Source organism: Rhinolophus ferrumequinum, chromosome 7, assembly GCF_004115265.2.
Source record: "Rhinolophus ferrumequinum isolate MPI-CBG mRhiFer1 chromosome 7, mRhiFer1_v1.p, whole genome shotgun sequence".
Classification (NCBI taxonomy): domain Eukaryota; kingdom Metazoa; phylum Chordata; class Mammalia; order Chiroptera; family Rhinolophidae; genus Rhinolophus; species Rhinolophus ferrumequinum.
This window is the reverse complement of record NC_046290.1, coordinates 99,191,207-99,207,261: the sequence shown is the minus strand read 5'-3', so window position 1 is coordinate 99,207,261 and position 16,055 is coordinate 99,191,207. Positions and strand designations below refer to the sequence as shown.

The 16,055-nt window shown below is 36.5% G+C and overlaps 1 protein-coding gene and 1 pseudogene across 4 annotated transcripts in view; both read left to right on the top strand.

Moving 5' to 3' along the window:
* Positions 1 to 16,055, top strand: part of RABGEF1 (RAB guanine nucleotide exchange factor 1) — a 62,209-nt gene that overhangs the window by 31,320 nt on the left and 14,834 nt on the right. For 2 of the 4 annotated variants that reach the window (XM_033110982.1, XM_033110983.1), the window contains exon 4: positions 7,146 to 7,315. In XM_033110982.1, coding sequence (XP_032966873.1) covers positions 7,146 to 7,315 — 170 coding nt within the window. The remainder of the gene's footprint in view (positions 1 to 7,145; positions 7,316 to 16,055) is intronic. The other 2 variants (XM_033110985.1, XM_033110984.1) reach the window with 1 other exon arrangement.
* On the top strand, positions 10,954 to 12,302 carry LOC117025186 (grpE protein homolog 1, mitochondrial-like; annotated as a pseudogene).

Below are 16,055 nucleotides of genomic sequence, written 5' to 3'. Positions count from 1 at the left end.
TTATTTTGTATATTAAAGGTTTTATTTAATATGTGCTCTGCCTTGCATACAGCCTTATGTAGTAGGTGTTCAACTGATACTTGTTGATTGATTTAAATAGGAAAAAGTAGATGCTGTACTAATAGGAGAGATATGATGGTGTGGTCGTGAAGAGCGTGGGCTTGGGACCCATCGTCAGATCAGCTCCTCCTCTGATTGGCCCATCGTCAGATCAGCTCCTCCTCTGATTGGCCCATGGGACTTGAGGCACACAGTGACTTCCCCTCTCACCTCAGTGCATTCATGGCTAAAAGTGGGAAACATTGATTATTTCATATGGTTTCAGGATCTCACAACATTTTCAGGGATTAATGAGGATGCGTAGTAAAAAACAGTGCCATGTAGAAAATTCTCATTGGATGATAGCTATAAGTGTTATTATAAGCAAGAGCATATGTTCTGCTGGGAAGTTTTTTTTTTTTTAATTAAAGTTTGTTGGGGTGACAATTGTTGGTAAAGTTACATAGATTTCAGGCATACAATTCTCCAATACATCATCTATATCTCACATTGTGTGTTCACCACCCAGAGTCATTTCTCTTTTCCATCACCATATATTAGACTCCGTTTACCCTCTTCTAGAGCCCCACTCCCCCCTTACCCTCTGGTAACCCCTAAACTGTTGTCTGTGTCTATGAGTTTTTGTTCCTTTATTTGTTTGTCTTGTTCTTTTGTTGTTTTCGGTTTTATATACCACATGTCAGTGAAATCATATGGTTCTCTGCTTTTTCTGTCTGACTTATTTCGCTTAGAATTATAATCTCAAGATCCATCTGTGTTGTCACAAATGGTATTATTTCATCTTTCCTTACCGCCAAATAGTATTCCATTGTGTGTATATACCACATCTTCTTTATCCATTCATCTATCGAATGACATTTTGGTTGTTTCCATGTCTTGGCCACCGTAAAGAAAGCTGCAATGAACATTGGGGCACACATGTCTTTATGTGTAGATGTTTTCAGATTGTTTGGGTAGATACCCAGGAGAGGGATTGCTGGGTCATATGGTAATTCTATTCGTAATTTTTTGAGGAACCTCCACACTGCCTTCCATAATGGCTGCACTGGTCTGCATTACCACCAACAGTGTGTGAGGCTTTCTTTTTCTCCACAGCCTCTCCAACATTTGTTACTATTTGTCTTGTTGATGATAGCCATTCTGACTGGGGTGAGGTGATATCTCATTGTGGTTTTTATTTGCATTTCTCTGATGGTTAGTGATGTTGAGCATTTTTTCATATGTCTAATTGCCATTTTTATGTCCTTTTTGGAGAAATGTGTCTTCAGGTCCTCTGCCCATTTTTCAATTGGGTTGGTTGTTTTTTTGTTGTTGAGTTTCATGAGTTCCTTGTGTATTTTGGATATTAGCCCCTTATAGGAGGCGCTGTTTGCAAAAATCTCCCATTCAGTTGGTTGCCTCTTTATTTTGTCGATGGTTTCTTTTGCTGTGCAGAAGCTTTTAAGTTTGATACAGTCCCATTCATTTATTTTAGCTTTTATGGGAAGATTTCTTTTAAAGCTACGTTTAGATTGAGGAATGGAAAGCTTGATAATTACGGCAGACGGGCGGTCCTTGAAATACAAGCTTTGTTTCTTTGTTAAAAACAAGGTTTTAAATTGTAGAGCAAGTGGTTGCCCCTTTGGGTGCTAACCAAAATGTAATGCATGTGAAATTGTTCCTTTTGCGTACACCCTTCTGAACACCCATTGGCTGTTCAAAAGTACGTCACCCTTTCCTGTTACACGAATTGTATCTCTCTCATTTTCTACTCTCTAATCCAAGCTTTCATTCTGTTACTAAGGGTTGGTTTTTTAGGAAGGTCAGAGAGCAATGGTTGTTGATTTTAGTAATTTGTAGTAATTCATAACTAGTGAATAGAATTAATCTTGACTAACCTTTTTTTTTTGGTATTTTAAGGTTTTTTTGAGAGCTGTTTTAGGTTCATAGTGAAATTAAGAGGAAGGTACAGAGATTTCCCATCTAGCCCTGCCTCCTACACATGCAGCCTCCCCACTACCAGCACCCCCACCTGAGGGGTGAATTTGTTACAATCGATGAACCTACACTGATTCATCATCCTCACCCAGTCCGTAATTTACATTAGGGTTCACTCTTGGTGATGTACATTCTGTGGGTTTAGACAAATGTATCCACCATTATAGTATCAAACAGAGTATCTTCAATTTACATTTTATGTTCATTTACATTTTGAAAGAGGATTTTTAAACATCCAACTTATCCGTCTTTGGGGAAAAGGATTTGCTGGGGGCAGAAGGAGGAGTGTGCACAAGTAAAGCGATGAGGGGTGGTCAGAGCTCCCACCCTTGATTGGGTTGCAGATCTCCAGAGTCCGAGACTGGTGTTCCTTCGAAGGTGTGCAAGCCTGTCTTTGGCCTCAGGAGGCAGCTGTAGCATAGTAAAGAGCTCGGGCTCTGAAGTGAAGTCGCAGAGACCTGAAGTCACAAAGACTTTCGCCTTTACCACTTAAATAACTGCAACATTACGCAAGTTACTTAACATCTTTAAGCCTCAGCTTCCTCATTTGTAAACGTCATAAAAGTACTACTTCACAGAGTTGTGAGGATTATACAAAAAGCATTGGAAAAGTACTTAGCACATCAGAAACATTTGCTGTGCGTAAACTGTTATTATTTTGTCAGATTGAATGTGTATTTCATTTTTGTTGAGTGGAATGTTCTACAAATGTCAGTTAGATCAAGTTGGTTGATAGCATTGTTCAAGTATTCTGCCTACGGGTAGTTTTTACCACCTGTAATGTCCGTTACTAAGAAAGGAGTATTGAATTCTCCAAATAAAATTGTGGAATTTTTATTTCTTCTTTCTGTTCTAGAAATTTTTGCTCCATGTGTTTTGAAGCTGTGTTATTAGTTGCATACACATTTAGGATTGCTGTTTCTTAAAGAATTAACCCCTTTTTCATTATGAAATGCCCCTCTTCATCCTTGGTAATGCTTTGTGTTCTGAAATGTACTTTGTCTGATATTGATAAGGTTACTTCAGCTCTTTTTGATTGTTTGGATGATATAGCCTTTTCATTTCTTTAGTTTTTCACATATCTCTGTGTTTACACTTAAAATACATTTCTTATAGACAGCAGATACGTGGATCTGGTTTGTTTTTGTTTTAAAGATTTTTTTTTATTGGGGAAGGGGAACAGGACTTTATTGGGGAACAGTGTGTACTTCCAGGACTTTTCCCAAGTCAAGTTGTTGTCCTTTCAATCTTAGTTGTGGAGGGCACAGCTCAGCTCCAGGTCCAGTTGCCGTTGTTAGTTGCAGGGGGCTCAGCCCACCATCCCTTGTGGGAGTAAAGGAATCGAACTGGCAACCTTGTGGTTGAGAAGACGTGCTCCAACCAACTGAGCCATCCTGGCGTTCAGTGGTAGCTCAGCTCAAGGTGCCGTGTTCAATCTTAGTTGCAGGGAGCAGAGCCCACCATCCCTTGCGGGACTCGAGGAGTTTAACTGGCAACCTTGTGGTTGAGAGCCTACTGGCCCATGTGGGAATCGAACAGGCAGCCTTCGGAGTTAGGAGCACGGAGCTCCAACCGCCTGAGCCACCGCACCGGCCTATGGATCTGGTTTATATCTAATCTGACAACCCCTGACTTTTAATTGGACTGTTTAGACTACTTAATGCGATTTTTTTATAAGATGGGGCTTAAATTTACCATCTTGTTCTTCGTTTTCTATTTATCTCATCTGTATTTAGTTCTTTTTCTCTTTTCCTGACTTATTTTTGATAGACTATTTTTTATGATTATATCTTTATCTCCACTATGGCTTCTTAGCTTCTTCCTTCCTTCTTTCTTCCCTCCCTTCCTGCCTGCCTCCCTTCCTCCCTTCCTCCCTTCCTTTCTTCCTTCTTTCTTTCTTTCATTCCTTCCTTCTTTGCTTCTGTCCATCCATGATTGTTCTGGGATTTACAAAATACATCTTTAACTACTCTACTTTTAAATAATATTATACCACTTTACATATAAGAATCTTACCAACAGTATTCTTATATTTTTTCTTCCTATCCTTTGTTGTCCTACATTTTACTTCTCTACATATGACATAAATCCCACAATCCATTATTATTGCCTTAGCTTCAAACAGTTAATTATCTTTTAAAGAAATTTTTAAGTGATAAAATGTCTTCTCTGTCTGCCCACATATTGGCCATTGCTGATGCTCTTTGTTCCTGGCTGTTCGGAAAACGAATTTCTCTCAGCCATGTGTGCTCTGGGGATTGTTCTGGCTGCTCCTTTACCCAGTGGGTTAGTTTTCTCCCATGCGCAGCACGCAGAGACTCAAGGAATTCCTTTGCAAGTTACCTGGAGTTTTTTCCGTGCAGCCCCATCCTCTCTATATTTTGCCACGCCAGTTTTAGTGACTTGGGCTTCCCTGCGCTCAAAACTCTGTTTCCCCAAGTCAGCACATTGGCTAAGCTCTGTTTGAGTTGCCTCTCCCTGAACCGTGGCCTAAAAACTCTCCCAGCAGTGAACTGGGGCACTTGTAGCACTTACCATGTTTATCCTCTTCTTGTAGGGGTTTCTCTCCTCTCCCATCTGCCTATTGTTCAGTGTCTAAAAACCATTGTTTGTTATATGGTTCTTGTCTGATTTTCTAGTTATTTAAGGCAGTAGGGGAATCCCGATCATGTTATTCCAACATGACTGGAGTGGAATTATCAGATTGACTGAAGGATTAAATTTCAAGTATTAACTTTTTCTAGTCACACAGGATGTCAAATACAATTTTTGGTTCTCCATATTGATAAACAGTGTTTCAGAAAAGATGCTGCAAGTTTTTGTTTTGAGTTAAATTGTAACTGATTGATTTATTTGCTTAAAAACAATAGGTGGTACATCCAATGGCTCAAAAATGAAAAGCATATAGTCCCTCAAGTCATCTAGTTTCCAACGACTACCCCCACCCTTCCCCACATTCAGACAACCTTTGTTATTAGTTTCTTCTGTATCCTTCTGTGCTTTTGTTTTCATTTGTAAATACATATATTCTTATCCCAATTCTCCTGTTTTACATAAAAGATAGCACACTACACATACCCTGCTTTTTTTACTTAGCAATACATTTAAGAACTCTTTCCTTATCAGTACATAAAAAGCATACTTTTTAATTTTAAAAGGATATGATATTGCATTTTTGGATTAAACCATAATTTATTTAGTCCTTTAGTCACCGTTTTGTGCCATTTCAGTTTTTTGCATTAAAATGAGTAGCCTTGTACATATTTCATTTTGTACATGTGCAATTTTATAAGTAGAAAATTTCTGACAAATGGAATTGTTTGGTCATAGGATAAATGTATTTTTAATTTTGATGGTTATCACCAGATTGCATTCCATTGCAGTTACATCATTTATGCTCCCACTTCCGTAGCTGGAGAGCGCCCCCTGTCCCCCTGTGTTCTCATCAACATCAAACTTCAGATTTTTGCCTATTAATTTTTTAAATGGCATCTCATGCAAGTATTAATATGCATATTTGTTAACATGAGTGAGATTGAACATATTTCCTATGTTTAAGATCCATCTCTGTTTCCTTTCTGTCTATTGTTCGTATTCTTTATCCATTTTCATATTGAACTATTGGATTTTCTTCTCTATTTATAGGAGTCCTTTTACATTAGGGAGAGTAGCCCTTTGTCAGTGATGTAATATACAAACATTTTTTTCCAGTTTGTTGTCTGACTTGACTGATAGTATTTTTAACCATATGTACAGTGTTTTTGTGTACTTTTTTCCCTTCTTTTATTTATTTTTTTAATGTGATTGAATTCTTTAAGGGCTTTTACATTTTGAATCACAGTTAGGTAGCACCTGATAATTTAAAAGATAGGAAAATACTTGATTTGGAAAGATAACTATAAAGTGCACTTTTGTTCTGCTAGCTAAACTGTAGTTTGGGGGTGGGGAAAGGGTGTTTTTTGCTTTAAATTGAACATAAGCAATTATGTAACACATTAGTTTAATAACCAGTTATGTAATAAGTGAGATGTGGAGTCTTTAGTTTGCTACAGCTAATAGTATATTCTTTTAGGTAATAGACATGTGTTTGTCTCACCTGAATAAACCAGTTACTCTAATAGAAATAATGACTTTATTATCTTAAAAATTTATTTCAACTTCATCATTAAAATGTATCTCAGGTACTAAAGTTTAAAAGCTACGATTATAAGAAATTACTCTGAGAAAATATGTAATAGGTTGATTTTAATACTGTCAAAAGATATTTTTTCTTCTGAATTTTTTCTTTTTGTGTTAAAAAGGAATTATGGGTATATGAGGTACCTAATTCCTTACAGGTATTGAAATAGAGAGCACAGTTCAAAATCCGGAGGCTTAGAATGTGATAAGCGAAGTGAGAGGTCATGCTCCTGAGAGTGCTTACTCTGTTCCAGTCCCCTTATCTCTGTCCTATAAAGACCCCATTTTCCTTTCAGAGTATTCGCGGAAGAGGGGAGAGAGCTGGGGGCCAACTAGTCAGACAGTGTTTTATTTGCTTCCCTGTCTCTTTGCTGTGTGCTCTGTCATGATCATTATGCTACTTTGAATGGATTCTTTCACTTTGAGCAGTATGACTTGAAAACTGAGTGGCGGATAAATAATTGTTGGTCTCCACATAAACAAATTAACCTTTGCCTTTTAAGCAAGTAAAATGGATTTGGAAAGGTTGTCTAACATTTTGTAAGTCATCTAACATTTTTGTGCTGCTATTGGTTGTTATTTTACTTGTTCATTATTTTTGTAAACTGTTCAAGATAGTGGTGACATTTCAGTATTAATGATTATATAGCTCAAAGTATCATATATTTTGGCTAAGAAAATATGAATAGAGCAACTTTTAATTGAATAGGGATATCTTTTTGGTCATGTAGTTTTATCTACCTGTATTCCTACTCATAAAATAGATTTAGCTTGCTTTAAGGAAAGTTGTCCAAATATTTAAACATAAAATAACTTCAATTCAAGTTTAACTTTGATTAAACATAATTTAAATAACCTTAAATTAGATACTTAAAGTAATTCCATGCATGGATCTTCTATGTAATGAAACTTATTTTTAATTTTCCCAGCAGAAATTCAGGAAACCAAAGCTCCCAGTCCTTCCATAAACCGGCAAACCAGCATTGAAACAGATAGAGTGTCTAAAGAGTTCATAGAATTTCTCAAGACCTTCCACAAGACAGGCCAAGACATCTATAAGCAGACCAAGCTGTTTTTGGAAGCAATGCATTACAAAAGGGTAGGTTGAGAATAACCACTGAGAAAGAGAGTTATGGTTTTAGGAACGATCTTAGACATAATCTAGTATAATTTTGTTGTTTACACCTGAGAAAATCAAGACCTGGAGATGTTAAGTTACCTACGAAATGCCACTGTACCAAGTTAAAACCTGACTCCCGGGCCAGTACTTTTCCACTGCAACTCAATGGTATTTGGATCATCTTTGTGTGGAAAGTGTGACATCCAAACCACTTTTATTGCATACTTTAGTAATGAGCCTTCTTAACTTGACACCTTGTAAACAGTATAAACTGCCGAAGTAGACCTTGAGCTCTTAAGTAACAATTGTTAAGACTAGTAGCAATCATTTTAGGGTATTTTTGTTTTTGTTTTGTATTTTGATTTTCAGTTTTCCTCTCATTGTTAAGGTAGAGAAGGGAAAGCTAGAACTTAGGTATTGAAAAGGACCTTAGCAATTATCTGGCTTTAGTCCCTTTGTTTTATAGATGGGCAAGTTGAGAGCCAGAGATGATAAGTGACTTATCCAAGATTACACAACCAGATTCTGCCAGTGTCAGAACTAGAACTTGTGTCTTCCACACATGTCTTTAATTTCTAACCCATAATTTCAGTTACAGTATTTCATAAGACTACCTGTAAAGGGACTCATTTTGTAAATAGTGATTAATTCATTTGTAACATTCTTCATTCATTAAATTCAGAATTAGCTCTAAAAGTCCTTCTATGGAGCGAGAAAGTCTTAGAGAGAAAGGAAAAGGGAATTAGAAAAACAGCAAGGTGATTAGCTGCTTAGCTATATTTTACCTGTGGTCAGAGATAGGCTAATAAACAGTTGACGTCTGTCAAAATATTTTTTAAATATTGCATTCAGTTAGTAAAGGAGAAAAGAAGCTTTCTTGGTTTTTGGTGTGCAATTACACTGAGAATAAATAAGCAGCCCTCTTTTTTTTACCCGAAGTGTTTGTAAGCAGTAGTGACATTTGGAGTTAAAACAAGCAAGATGTCATTGATGTTTTGCGTTAGAAGCAATGATAGACTTCTTTAATATGAAAAAATTCGGAGTTCGTGAGATGTACAACTTTCATTTTTTATCAGAAGTAAAAACTAAGGTTCTTTAGCCCACATGAAATGTTTAGAGAATATTTATACTATAGTACATATTGCATATACACTGTATAATACTATATTTTTTACAACTGCTTAGCTCAGATTTGTTTATTTTTCTTTTGCTCAGAAATGTAATGTGCCTGTGTTCTGTAATAATTTAGTTGACTTTTGAATCAATATACTAAAGTAAAGACGTAATTAACTGGTGCAGATACTGCCATACTTAACTGTTTTCAAGGCATCATTAATTGATATCAGAGACCTGGATATGGCTTCAGAGTCCTCTTTAAGAGCCACTGTGCAACCTGTTTTCCATTTCTACACTAGCACTAAGTGTTTCATGGTTCAGTGGCCAAGTCCTACGCATGTATGTTCAACACCTATCTGATAGTGAAGAGACGTTTATTAAGCCGAATGACCCTGGGGAAGCCCTTTTGCCTTTAGCTGCAACTTAATGTTGTTTCAAGTAAGTAAAACAGTTTTTATACCCGAATGAAGCAATCTTATACCTGACTAGATTCAAATCATGTAATCATACAAATCTCTTGAGAGAATTGTAGTTCCTGTGAGGAAATGAAGTATGTCACAATGCAAGGTGCCCTCTGTACTCAATTCATCAAAACTGCTTAAAAACCTTAACTTAATGTTATTCTCGCCAACTGAACTTTCTAGTCATGTTATTCTAATGATCTACTTGATATGAAAATTCATTCTTATCTGTTTGAAATTGCCCCGTTGATATTGCCATTAACTGATAATTCTTACTGCATCCCACAGTATTACTCTTCCCCAAATTTTTGAGTTTCAGAACACTGAATCGTTCTTGCCTATATCTTTTTCCACTTCATTCCTGTTTTCTCCAATCCTAATGTATGCCAGTAGTGAGCAACCTTTTCTGCATAGGGGTCAAGTCTAGAAAATTAAATATTTTCAGAATTGCATTAAAAGTTTTTTTCAGCCATTTCATCTTTATTGGGAAACCCTTTCTCTGTATTTAGACGTTTTAAAGAGTTTTTCTTATCTGAAGGGGGGAAATTTTGGCAAAAATTTCATTTAGCTCCTACATAATTCACAGAACACAGCAGTATTGCAATATAATGCTTTACTGTTCAATAGGTACTGTTTTTTGTTAAGACTCTTCTGCAGCTGGTTTATTTTTATCTTTTTTTTGATTAATCTTATTAAATGCTTAATATTAAAATATGTATTGCTTTATAGACCTTTTCATATTCTTTAAAATAAGATATTTCTATTGCAAAGGAGACAGACAGCTACATCATTAATGCAAAATCCATTCATGTTGAACATACAGTTGTTATCAGCTGCTTTTTCGTTCTTAGAAGTCACCATGGCAAGAATTTAAATTAAATTGAAAAATGGCCAGGGGGTCAAAGGGGTGTATGAAGAAGAAGTTAAGAAGAATTTATAAGGTTTATGTTTTTAAACTTCTTATTACAAAATAACTATAAGAATCGCACTGTAAGAACCAAGCTTCAACTAGGTCCAAGAGTGGCCACATATCCAGGGATGTATATGGTCACCAGTGAAATGAAGGACATATAAATTCCTTTTGTCATTTTGATAAAACCTTATGTGCCCAGGACAATTTTAAAGCATTATATAGATGTTAACCTTTCTTATCAGAACTAGAAAACTATATTTTCTAACTTAATGAGATCCTGGCTTTGTAAATAATTTTTTCCACTAATTTATTTATATGAAAGCATCTTCAAAACACACAGACTATAGTTAAATCAGAGTAAATGAAGCTCCTAGAGAAACTATTGCTGCCCAACTGTTTAAATCCTGCCTTTGCTAAATGTTAATATCCCTCAGATGAATTGCCCCTATTCTGAAAGGGTAACCCGCCCTATTTTTAAAAGTATAGCCGGTGTAACCCTCTACTTCTCAAAATACTGACTCTTTAATTTATTGAACATTACATTAAAGCATTTTAATAAACAGATTTTCTGGGCTTCTCAGTGTGCAGTTTTAAAAACAAGATTTCTTTATTAGCTGTCATTCAAATATACTCCTTTTCCTTATTAAGGAAGCCGTCAAGCACAACGTGAGACCTTTTGCTGCCTTCCCTATCCTTTTTCCTGTTATTCTATATAAATTTGGTATTGATTATATTATATAAACTTAAAATTCTCTGATAGTAATTCTCTTGAAAAACTTTTTCTAAACCTGACTGAAGAGAAAAAATATATATAGTTTAAAACATGGCTATATCTTCATTTACTTTCTTTTTCCCAGAATAAATAAAAACAATAGGTATTCTTATATACCTTAAAATGACTTCACTATTCTAAGCCATATGTGTATATAAGGAGTAGTTTGCCCTGCTATGTAATTACTGTTAAGAGAACAGAAGTATGTATCCAAAACAGTAACTTTAGTCGACAAAATAGTCTTTAATTATGGTAAGAAAATCTTGGGGAGGGGGGCAGTGACCCAGGTCCCAATTTTAAAATTATAATAGAAGCAGCAAGGAAGAGAAGTGAAGGAACAAGACAATGGGAAAAGATCTGAGCTGTTGGAATCTATACATCATAAGAAACGAAAGTAGATAAAAGAGTTGATAACTATGTTGAAAGTGATAAATGAGTAAAACTAATCAAGAACATGTTGTAGGAGAGTATGGTGATGCGTGAGAGAAAACGTAGAACATTGAAGGGCAGCAATGGTGGCTCCATGGTGAAGCTGGAGAGATGCAGGCTCTCAGCTTTAGCGTTGTCTCTAAGGCCCTCTCCTGTTGTGCACAGCTATAAAACAAAAGAACAATGGCCAGAATGAAGAGGACGTAGGTCAAAATGGAACAGAAGAGAGATACTCCCTCTACAGAGAAGAAACTCATGGAAGAGAACATCAAGTTTGAAGAGCAGCTGAAAGAGACTATGGAAAAATATAAGCAAGTTTTGGCCAGTACTGAGAACTTGTTGCAGAGGAGCCAGAATGGTGGAGGAGGCAGATTGCATGGTATTTGGGTCTTCTGCAAGGACTTGTTAGAGGTTGCAGACATTTTGGTAGAGGCAAAACAGTGAGTTCCAAAAGAAGAAATCAGAGATGATACTCATTTGAAGAAACTCTATGAGGGTCTCTCGGTGACTTGAAGTCCACATTCAGAAGCTGTTCATGAGGCAGGGATTGCTCAAGTTAAACTGTTATAATTCAGATTGAGCCAAGCTTGACCCTTACAGGCATGAGGCCTTGTTCCACACGTTGGTTGAGAGGAAAGAGCCAGGTTCAGTGGTCCTGGTTAACAAGGTAGGGTGCAGGCTGCACAGGGCATCCCTAGACCCACCCTGGTGAGCATGGTGAAAGAAACTTAGCTATGTCTGGAAGGGCTGTTGTTTTTTTGTTTTTGTTTTAACTAACTGCTATAACTCTTGAAAGTCTGGTTCACTTTTCTCATCTATGAATATTTTTGAGCTTTTCTCAAACATTGTTGGAAAACAGTGGCTAAACACACAATTGCACCCTTGCATTAGTGAACTCTAACTCAGGAGCCTACTCATGGCTTTTTAGGGCTTCATGTTGAATAGCTTCACATACTCACAGAAGAGGCCAGCGGGACCCTACTGAAACCCTAGAGTATCATGAATAACGCTGTATTTGCCCAGACTGGTGACATCGCAGTATTTTAAATGAAGGCATTGTCTTCAGGAATTCCACTCTGGCTGCCTGGCTGTGCTCCACTGCACTGTTTCTTCTGCATCTCACTGTAGCTTATGAGCTACTGGAATACTTAACCCATACCACATTTCATTCAATGAAAGAAAAGCTAGAATTTAAACTTTTTTTACTAAAAAAAAATTTCGTAGTGATCTTTGTGAAGAACGTATGTGGATTCATTTGTAATTAATAACTATCTAGCTGCTAAAAATGATCAACTACTGGTTTTTCCTTAGAGATGTGAAATGAACATAAGTACCCTAACAGTTCTCACCACCTTTATTTTGCCAGTAATTGAATTTGACAAAATCAATTACTTTTACTCTGTTTTGTTCATCTAAATGTAGAAATGTTTAAATCTGTATTCAGATAGCTACCAATGACCTCAACGCATACTCCCTGGTAAGACAGACTATCTCAATATATGACAACTGCAGACTTGGTATACTTTAAATATTAATGTTAAATTTTTAAAATTTTATTTAAGAGAATTAAAGGCCTAATATATTTATTCTTCTTTAAAAAATATTGAACGCAGCAGAAACTAGTAATATAAAAAAATAAGGACATGAAAGTTAAAACCTAAATACATTAAAAACAGTTAACTGCAGTAAAACAAACTTAATAAACCCAGAAAATGATCACGGAGATCCAATTTCTGTAGATGGGAGATCCAGATGAAATAGAAAACATAATCAAAGAAATAGTCAAATAAAGATTTTCAAAACCGGAGGTGAAAAAAAAAAAGACTTCAGCCAGTCAATTAAGAAAGTATACAGCACCTCTCAGTATTAATATTCAAAGGAATACACCTACTTGTCAAACTTTTTAAACTACAAAGAAAAAACAATTTAGGAAAAAATGTAAAAAAACTTTATATAGACATTATAGAAAAGATGATCCTAGACAATGGCTAGAGAACACTTAAGGACAAGGGTTCATTTACACTGTTAAACTGTATTTTTTCCTTAGAAAACTGTGAAAAAACCTTTTGGAATTTTGTAGACCCTAAAAGAATTTACCAACACAAACCTGCTATCATTTAGCCCTTTGGAAAGAACTCTGAAGGACCGGAGATTTACCCAACTTGCAAGTGAACAAATTAGCCTGCCATCATTTCATGGATACTGGCAGAAGACACAAGTCTCTTGGGTCATAAAAAAGACCAGTTTATAACAGCAGTAGGAGTAGCCAGAGTATATCAGCATTTGTATCAGTTCCCTGAGTATCAGTTCCCACATGGCAGTGCAGAGGAGACCACGTAAAGCCTGCAAGTGCAATGAGTTGTTAGAGAAGTGTGTCTTTATATTGGGCATGAGCTTGCCTGGCCTTGCCCCAGAGGGCAACATTATGCTAACTTGAGGGGGGCACTGTCTCTGTTTCAAGGCTATTCGTTACACAGCTATCCTTGACTACAGAACAGAAGAGTACAGAACAAAGGCAGTCAGTGCCTCTCCTCACAAGTTGTATGGAAATATAAAAGATCGATGTGGAATTGTCTCCCAACATCTTTACAGTATTATAAAGGGAGGAACAGTAATGAATGGCCACATTCATTCCTTCTTTTATTGAACCAGCATTGAGCACTTAGCCCTACGCCCGGCTCCATCACAGGCACTGAGGGTATGGTGGTGAGCAGTGCAGCAAACAATACACCGATTTATGATACAACATGGTAATGAGGCTTGTAAGGAATCCAAAGCAGCACACAAGGACAATGGCAGGGGAGTTGTTTTATATTATTAAAATACACTGTAATGAAGTGTAAATCTGTGTGTAGAAATAGAAAAGAATTTTCTGAATTGTAACATAAAATTGCAGTGATCGTGTGGAGCTGTGGGAGGAACAGGTCACTCATTGACACCGGTAAAAACGGGCCATCTATGCCTCTGAAAGGAGGTCACAGTGTTTCTAGTTAGAAGTGAGTACTAATGATAATCATAAGAATGAATGTAGTTTGTTATAAGTGTTAAGATTTGGTGCAAATGAAAGATAACCATGTTTACGCTATCTAGGTAGATTAAAAGAATAGATAATCCATTGCAAAAAGTACATAAAATAACAAGTAAAATTGTAGTATCATAAAGGAAAATTAAAATATCACAGTTAAAATGTTAAAAATACAATTAGATTTGTAGGTTTAATAGTAAAACAAATTTTATCTCATAAACTCCATATGGTAGTCCATCTTCTGTTTATTTAAACCCAGTTTGCTTATTGGAAGGATTTGAGATTTATAAAATTATTTAAAAGAAGAATAAGAGCAAGTGAATAATGTGATGATATACGGAATTTCTAAACTCATTCTTATGGACATGAGCTTCATGTAGCTGCTGCTTGGCTGCCGCCATGCAGGTCTAGGCTTAGTAGAACTAGTTATCTGAAGCAACGTTTTCAGGGGGCTTAAAGTTGTTCAGTCCATGGATGTAATTGTCTAGTGATCTTTTTTGTACAAAGATGAAGCTTGGAAAATTTACAATAAATTTTTTTGATCAATTCATAGATCAGGGGTAGATAGGAAACAAAAGATTGAAGTCTCATTAGGAATTGGCAACACCAAAAGGAAACCATGTATTTCACACAGCCAGCGTGCTCATGTAGAGACTTCCCCCCTCCCCGGACCGATTTTATCAGGAAAATCCAAGGGAAAACAGAATACTAATAGAGGATAAATTTAGCAACATGATGAGATAAAGTCCACAAAATTCAGTTACAGCAGAACATGCTAATGATAAAAAGCCTAGGACATTCTTTAAAAATAGCAATTTTAAAGACAATAGCAATAAATAAGATTAAATATTAATAACAATCTAATATAGGAAGTTAGAGGTTTATTCAAAGAATTAAAAGACTAAGGATTATATCTGGGATCTAGCTGAGGAAAATAAAATTTACGAATACTTTGCAAGTTAATATGAATACTAAAACGAGGTCTGCCAATTAAGTTTGCGAACTTGCCACCGTGCGCTTACGTAGGCAGCACTGTACAAACAGCTCAGTAAGGTTTCATAACCTTGGTTTATCAGTGTCTCACAGCTGTGTTCATGTTGACGTGTGGCAGTGTCTTGCTGAGTGGCGTTCATTATTGTTGTGTGCTTTGTGTGCCATTGCCAGAATGTCTGAGCGTGAGTTAGAGCAATGAACAAACATTAAATTTCTTATTAAACTTGGCAAGAGTGGAAGTGAAATCAGGGACATGTTAGTCCAAGTTTAGGGGGATAATGCCATGAAGAAAACGGCAGTGTACAAATGGATTAAACTTTTTTCTGAAGGGAGAGAATGCGTCACTGATGAAGAGAGGTCGGGGCGGCCAGTAATAAGCAGAACTGACGAAAACATTGCAAAAATTCATCGAATTGTGCATCAAAATCGTCGGCTGACTATTGAGAAGCATAGCAGACCAAGTAAACAATGATAGAGAAACAGGAAAATCTTCACTGAAAATCTTTGTATGAGAAAGGTGTGTGCAAAAATGGTACCAAAGAAGCTCACTGATGAGCTAAAGCAAAGGAGAGTCAAAGTTTGCCAAGACTTTTTGGAGAGGCAAGATGATGTTTTGGGCCGTGTTATCACTGGTGATGAAACATGAGTGTACCAATACGACCCTGAGACAAAGCATCAAAGTGCACAATGGAAGTCAGCCAATTCTCCATGACCACAAAAGTTCTGTCAGTCCAAATCAAAAGTCAAAACGATGTTGCGAACCTTTTTTGATATCAGAGGGATTATTCATTATGAATTTGTACCCATTGGACAAAAAGTTAACAAAGTTAACTATTTGGAAGTGCTGAAAAGGCTGCGTGAAACAGTTAGATGAAAACTATCTGAACTTGTGCCAACAATTCATGAATCTTGCATCACAACAATGCACCAGCTCACACAGCACTGTCTGTGAGGGAGTTTTTAGCCCGTAAACAAATAACAATTGGAACACCCTCCCTACTCACCTGATC